We start from the raw sequence: 7,219 nt of genomic DNA, 5'->3' as shown, positions 1-7,219 counted from the left end.
TTTATTAATCTAATGATCACAATGGAAGTTTATAGTTATATACATGTTTATAATTTATAAACACAAGATTAATCTTACTGAATACCAACCATTAGATGGTAAAATAAACTAGAATATACTAGGGAGTGTTTAGGAATGTTTATAAATTATAAATACAGGATTAATCTAAATGAATAACAACCCTTAGATGATAGAATATCCTTCCACTACCATCCCTTTACAGGTTTGCTTAAGCAAACCAAAAATTTTATAAATTAGAAAAATAAAATTAATCCAAATGAATAACAACCATTAAGTAGAATATCTTAGAACATCTAGTCTTTTTAAGAAAACAAAATCATTTATTTTTAGCTAGTTTTTGCCATTACTAAAGTTGTCCAAAAAATATTATATTTTTTTCTTCTTTCAGTCTATTTTTGGAATTATTATTTATATTTATTTTATAATAAATTCATATTAAGTTCATAATATTTTCTGATTACATCCTCTAAGCCCAACACTGGACACAATTCTTCCGTGGGTTACAAGAATCACAGCAGCAGGTCCGGGTGGATCCACAGTTTCCAGCGCTATTTGGCACGCAGCAACAAAACTTCCGCCCATACCTACTTTGGCAATACCTATCAAAGCGTTTACATCTTCCCAATGGCGGTTGTGGCCGTGGTGAAGGTGGTGCTGGAGACGGAGGTGGTGGGGCTGGTGGTGGCGGTGATGGTGTTGATGGTGGCGGAGGAGATGGAGGTGGTGGTGGTGATGGTGGTGGAGGAGATGGAGGTGGTGGGGATGGTGGTGGTGGTGGTGGCGGAGGAGATGGAGGTGGTGGGGATGGTGGTGGTGGTGGTGGCGGAGGAGATGGAGGTGGTGGGGATGGTGGTGGTGGTGGTGGCGGAGGAGATGGAGGTGGTGGGGATGGTGGTGGTGGTGGTGGCAGAGGAGATGGAGGTGGTGGGGATGGTGGTGGTGGTGGTGGCGGAGGAGATGGAGGTGGTGGGTATGGTGTTGGTGGTGGTGGCGGAGGAGATTGGAGGTGGTGGCGATGGCAGTGGTGGTGGTGGCGATATGGCTGGAGGAATGGTAATGGTGATGGGGGTGGAAGAGCTTCACAATAGCCCAAGGGATTGCACCCTTGAGTTGATGATATGCAGCATGTGTGCTTATTACATGCACGGTCCACACAACAACAACTACTACCAGCTGGGCACCATTGATAGCCTTTGCAGGGTCTTGGGGGCGGTGGTGGAGGTGGAGAAGGCGGTGGTGATGGCGGTGGTGGAGGTGGAGAAGGCGGTGGTGATGGCGGTGGTGGAGGTGGAGAAGGCGGTGGTGATGGTGTTGGACAGTCACAAGGATCTTGGAAATAGACGCCAATTCCTCGGAAGTATGTTGTTGAAGAGGCATAACCAAAAAATCCAACCACTGTCCCTTCTGGGGAATCAAATGTAGTCTGATTGGAGTAGTCGTAGGTACCAAATGGGCCAAAGGTAGTTTGGGCATTGGTCCTTCTATTGTTGACGTGCAAGTAAAGCCTACTCAAGCCATTAGAAGTCCATGGATTTGGTCCAGTGCGCCCTGAAATCTTGTAGATGTATTCATCCGGATAAGCTAAAACCACCTGAAAGAAATCTTAGTAGAAGATGAGCATTACAAATATCTACCTCTTTGGTTTCCCCCTTTGAAGTGCCATGAGGATCAGACCAAACATGTTCTCCCCCTTGATCTGATTGAACCTGTATCCCATCCACAATATACCCAGACCAGATCTTGACTCTCACAATACCCTGAGACTGACCGTCACTGAAATTTTCCCCATCGGTTCCACCATACAATGAGGATCTTTTTCCGTTTGCACCAAAAACCTTCATCACAATGAAACAATTCAATCATTGCCCAAAATGCATCGGAAGAACAATACCAAGACAAAGAAAAGTAGTAGCCATTTAGCCATTGCTAAATGAGGTAAATTAAGTCCCCTGCTCCTCAGTCTGGTGTACGCGGATTTATATTGCAATGTGAAAGAAAGTTATCTTATATTCAAATGCCAACCATTTAAATAGTAAAACATCTAATGTTAGATGAAAAAAAAAAGTGAATAGATAGAATCTTGTAAGGATTTGTTTTTGATATATGAATTCTAATTGTAAACCACGTGCTCTACACCTGATGTTTCTACATTTAACTCTAATCTGATCGGTAGTCCAAAGAAAACTACATACAAACTTTTCAATTTCTTGTAGTCCTTGGAGATGAATCGGCCACCAAGAAGCCTGAAACCAGATCGAGGCAAGTAAATCGAAGTTAATAAGTATGAATAAGAGCCCATTTCCATATGCATTTTATTGTAAGCATGTACACCACTTCATTTTCAAAATCTTGGTGTGTGTCAATCCCAGCTCAGACAGCAGCCTACATCTACACGTAAGAGTATGAGAAACGCAGTGGATGTCTATTAACATACATAGCTTGTTTAATGCTAACCTAGAGTCGTCGTGAGAAACGCGCAAATGTAAGATAATCTCTTATATCATTTTTAAGTAGAAGTGTCTTTTTCTCCACTGCAAACATGTGTTTAGAAGACAGCCTAATTGTAAACCACGTGAAGTATGAAGTATAAAAGGTAAGAGTGAGAGAAGCATGCCGGATTTATATTGCAATGTGAAAGAAAGTTATCTTATATTCAAATGCCAACCATTTAAATAGTAAAACATCTAATGTTAGATGAAAAAAAAAAGTGAATAGATAGAATCTTGTAAGGATTTGTTTTTGATATATGAATTCTAATTGTAAACCACGTGCTCTACACCTGATGTTTCTACATTTAACTCTAATCTGATCGGTAGTCCAAAGAAAACTACATACAAACTTTTCAATTTCTTGTAGTCCTTGGAGATGAATCGGCCACCAAGAAGCCTGAAACCAGATCGAGGCAAGTAAATCGAAGTTAATAAGTATGAATAAGAGCCCATTTCCATATGCATTTTATTGTAAGCATGTACACCACTTCATTTTCAAAATCTTGGTGTGTGTCAATCCCAGCTCAGACAGCAGCCTACATCTACACGTAAGAGTATGAGAAACGCAGTGGATGTCTATTAACATACATAGCTTGTTTAATGCTAACCTAGAAACGCGCAAATGTAAGATAATCTCTTATATCATTTTTAAGTAGAAGTGTCTTTTTCTCCACTGCAAACATGTGTTTAGAAGACAGCCTAATTGTAAACCACGTGAAGTATGAAGTATAAAAGGTAAGAGTGAGAGAAGCATGCCTCCATTAAAATACATATATCATGAAAATGACGTGGGTGGTACAAATGGGAAGAACTTTTTGTGTAGGTCGGACAACAATCAAAATGGCATATTTTTCTCCACTGCAACTCTCCTTTCTTCTTTTCTTCACAATGTCGTTGATCTGGATCCAGGTACTGATCAGTGCACCCGCTAACATGCAAACTTGGGCCCCAAGTTCAATTTACAGGCATTGTCTCAAGAGGCGAGCTTCAGCAATTCAGTCGACTGGAGGGAATCTGGAGCTGTTTCTAGAGTCTGGGATGTGGATCTTCGCAAAAGCTGCAAAGGTTTTGTTTGTCACTCACTTGATAAGACAATATCTTACTCACAAGTTTTGCAGGTGGGTCATGGGCATTTGCAGCAGCAGGTGCAGTGGAGAGTTTCAAAGCGATACAAACCGGAAGGATGGTGGTGCTCTCACCACAGCAACTGATCGATTGCAACACATACAACAGCGGATGCAATGAGAAGGGTACTGCAGATCCTTACCATGCGCTCAACTACATTCGCCTGCATGGGATTACTACTGACTCGAAGTACCCGTATACGGGCGTTAAAAGTTCCTGCAAGCCATTCGTATGTCATGTGTTGTTTTAAGTCGCACTGACCGTTTTGAACTTATCCTTACAGACTAATGATGTTTCCATGTCTCAAATCGGAACTGTGCCGGGAACGAGTGATAGTTTCTTGGTAGAGGCCGTGTCAAAGCAGCCGGTGATTGCTCGAATTGATGGTAGTGCTTCTGAATTTGATTCATATGCTGGAGTAAGTTACGTCTCCTGGATGTGGGCATTTGATAGCAAACTCTTTGCGCGTGTGCAGGGCATATATTCAGGCCCCTGCTCTGATTCGAAGGCCAGCCTTCCTGTACTCATAGTCGGCTATGGACGGACACAACATGGGGTCGAGTATTGGATTCTCAAAAACTGGTGGGGTAGGAGCTGGGGAGAAGGAGGTTACATGAGACTGGAGCGTGGGAAATGCAATATCCTATCGGACATATCGTTCCCTCGTGATCCCCCGAAATTCAGCAGTAAATCAGTAATTTATGTAACTTTCTTAAGAAACATTGCTTTATTTCAACCGATCTTTCCTTAAAGCTCTGAGGAGTCAAGCCTTCGTCCAGCAGCTTTAGTATGCAATGCAGCATCTAAAAATCCTTGTTATAATCAAGAACTAGCAAATTCATATTTCAAAGTACTAGCACTCGAAATACTACAGTTCTGACATTATGTAAATCTTGAGCTCTGCTTATGTCACTCTGAACCTCAAAAACCTAGTATCCTTGCCACATAATGACATTATCAAGAGTCTATTCCGCATTGTTATGGCCATTATCACTAACACCATACTCTTCATCAGGATCAATATCTTGCTCACCCGCCATCCCCAAAAGAACGTGCTGCTCCGATACCAATGAAATGAACAAGAGAGTGAACCCTTGGCCAACCCCCCAACCCATCCCACAGGCCATGGAATATTCTTAAAATATTCTTGTGGTTGGTGTCAAAGAGGGCTAAGTGCTAAGTATTCCTAAGGCACTATGCTGCAAAGGAGAGGGAGAGAGCCATTAGGGTTCTGGTAGGACTGAGGTATTCCCTAATCCATCCTTGCTATGCTTTGAATAGATGTTTCCTGAGAGGGAGATCTAGCAGCCATGGGACGATTTAGGAGGCAGAGAGTCATGGATTCCAGAGAGGCAGAACTAAAGGGTTTGAGAGGGAGACAGATTTCCTGTCATGGACATGAGAGTGCTTAGATGCAAAGGGAGAGTGATCTCATATTCATGTCATTATGAGATCATGTTAATCTCCATGACATGAGAGTCGATGTGACATGAGTGCCACATCACTGATCTAGATGTAGGATAGTCACGACTATTGATCATGTATATGCATTATGATATATCAAAGTGAGAGTCATCCACCATTGTTTTGCTTCTGTGTCTTTCATATTTCTTCTTTGTTTGTTTGGACCTTATGGAGAAGATCCTTGATAAATAGAAAGGGTGCTATTATAATCCAAGTGTGCATATGAAGAACAATTTGATACACTTACATATGCAAATAGTCAATGTTATGCATGTGGGGACCTTCGATCACCAGACTACAAAATTAACATTCAAGCTTATGTTACTCACGAGAGAACCAAGAAGCTAAACAATGGGGTCTACATCAATGAAAATCTAGGTATTGTCAAGTTTGTTGGAAGAAACAATAGCATCAGTGTGTCCCAAGCCTTCATCAATACAAGCCATCAGTAAGATCAAGAAGCAAGTTAGAGGCATCTTGAGAACTCGGGGCTACAAACTATGTGCTGCAATGATCTTGGTGTCTTTCTTTGGTTGTATGCTTCTTGTGGGAGTTATCCATCGTTATTACATCTTTCCACAAGGCCACAACACTTACAAAGCTTTCTCCAAAGGGTTTCATCTCGCTCATGGAATAAGTTGCTGGTATTTTTCCAGTGTAAGTCGCACTCCATTTTACAAGCCAAATATTGATCGACAATATAAAATCCTGCAAGCAAGATCACACATTACAGTTCAAAATTGAGAGGATGAAAGTATTTGAGTTTGTGAGCTTGACAAAGTACTCCCACACTTTCCTGCATTGCAAACAAACACTCCCACCTTCCTTCCTTCCTTTGGACTGCTTCGGAATAATCTCTACACAAATCACCAGTGATAGGCCTAATTTCTCTAAGACTGAATCAACTCACCTTGAATCTCTGGATGCTTTCCGTACTGAATGCTGGTTGGTTTGAGGCCAAATTCAGCTGAAATGGAACCCACATATGGCGCATCTACAAAGTCTTTTCCTTTCCACCAGTTCCAAGTGAGAATCCATGTTCCAGCAAAGAACACAACTGAATATAGTTACCTTTCGTGACAGGACACAAACACTACCTTTTATAATCTGCTTGACTTTCTTACAACAGTTGTTTGAGGTATTTGTTTTCATGGCACCACAATGATTAACAGTTTGAGTTATTTTCAGATGAGCCAAGGCATTGTTAGTTGTACTAGTTGATCAAGGAAGTTAAGGATTCTGTCAATCTCATTAAGGATTTTTTGCTTCACATAGACCTCAAGGGTTAAATCGATTTCATGTTCGTGATTACTATTGGTATGTCAAGCATGCCAAGGATTATGGTATTGTGGAATGGAAATCATCACTAAATGTTTGTGATAGTCAAGAAGTTGATTTTTGGTTGGAATTGTGGGAAATTTGTTAGTCTCACAATCCTTGTGAGGATAAGTTGAAGATAGATTTTTTTGTGACGAAGCTTATGGGCCATGCTTATTCGTGGTGGAAGAACTACATCAAAGCTAATCCAAAGCTGACTTCTTGGATTAATTTGACAAAGGTTTTCTATGCTTCATTTGTTAAGAAGTTTGAAGAGGTTGATCTTGTGAACCAGCTATTAGAGATCCGGCAAGGGGCTTTGTCTTTGGATACGTATGCCCGCAAGTTCTATGATCTTTGCCTTAATCTCAAGTCACCTATAATGAGCTACTAAAGGTGCAATATTTCATTAAAGGATTGAGTTCAGTAAATGTACAGTATTCAAACCTAAGGACAAGTATTCCAAGACCCTTAACCGATTGGAAAAAGGGGTGCACTCTTATTCATGGGCCCTTTCCCTCTATATTTGAACCCCATAGACCGTCTCTTAAGTCGTTTTCTGTGGTTGTTTACAGCATCCTAATGCCAGGAGCAGTATGTAAAACAGAGCCAAATAGAGTTTGGCGCTATTTTAGCATACTGGTAGCTTAACAAAAGGATATGGGTAGTGCACTAGTTAACATGGTGTGGAACTTTAGACCTAAGTCGGATGCAAAACAAAGATAAGCACGCAAGTGGGAGCTAGACTATAGGTTGGTCAACTATGCTCGAGCTACTCACTATCCTTATTATACGAAACACCA

General features: G+C 41.2%; 2 protein-coding genes across 2 annotated transcripts in view; one reads left to right on the top strand and one right to left on the bottom strand.

Annotated features, from left to right (window-relative positions):
- Positions 1-7,219, bottom strand: part of LOC9655931 (pentatricopeptide repeat-containing protein At4g21190) — a 98,339-nt gene that overhangs the window by 55,352 nt on the left and 35,768 nt on the right. The gene's annotated exons all lie outside the window — the stretch shown is intronic.
- Positions 3,318-4,387, top strand: LOC9655934 (ervatamin-B). The gene is made up of 5 exons (XM_024685751.1): positions 3,318-3,419; positions 3,476-3,575; positions 3,629-3,864; positions 3,919-4,053; positions 4,111-4,387. Exons 1-5 carry the CDS (start codon positions 3,351-3,353, stop codon positions 4,384-4,386), a joined length of 816 nt encoding a protein of 271 aa, XP_024541519.1. The 5' UTR covers positions 3,318-3,350; the 3' UTR covers position 4,387.

The sequence above is a fragment of the Selaginella moellendorffii genome, unplaced genomic scaffold, assembly GCF_000143415.4.
Source record: "Selaginella moellendorffii unplaced genomic scaffold, v1.0 SELMOscaffold_45, whole genome shotgun sequence".
Classification (NCBI taxonomy): domain Eukaryota; kingdom Viridiplantae; phylum Streptophyta; class Lycopodiopsida; order Selaginellales; family Selaginellaceae; genus Selaginella; species Selaginella moellendorffii.
The sequence above is the reverse complement of the archived record's forward strand: the minus strand, read 5'-3'. Positions and strand labels throughout refer to the sequence as shown.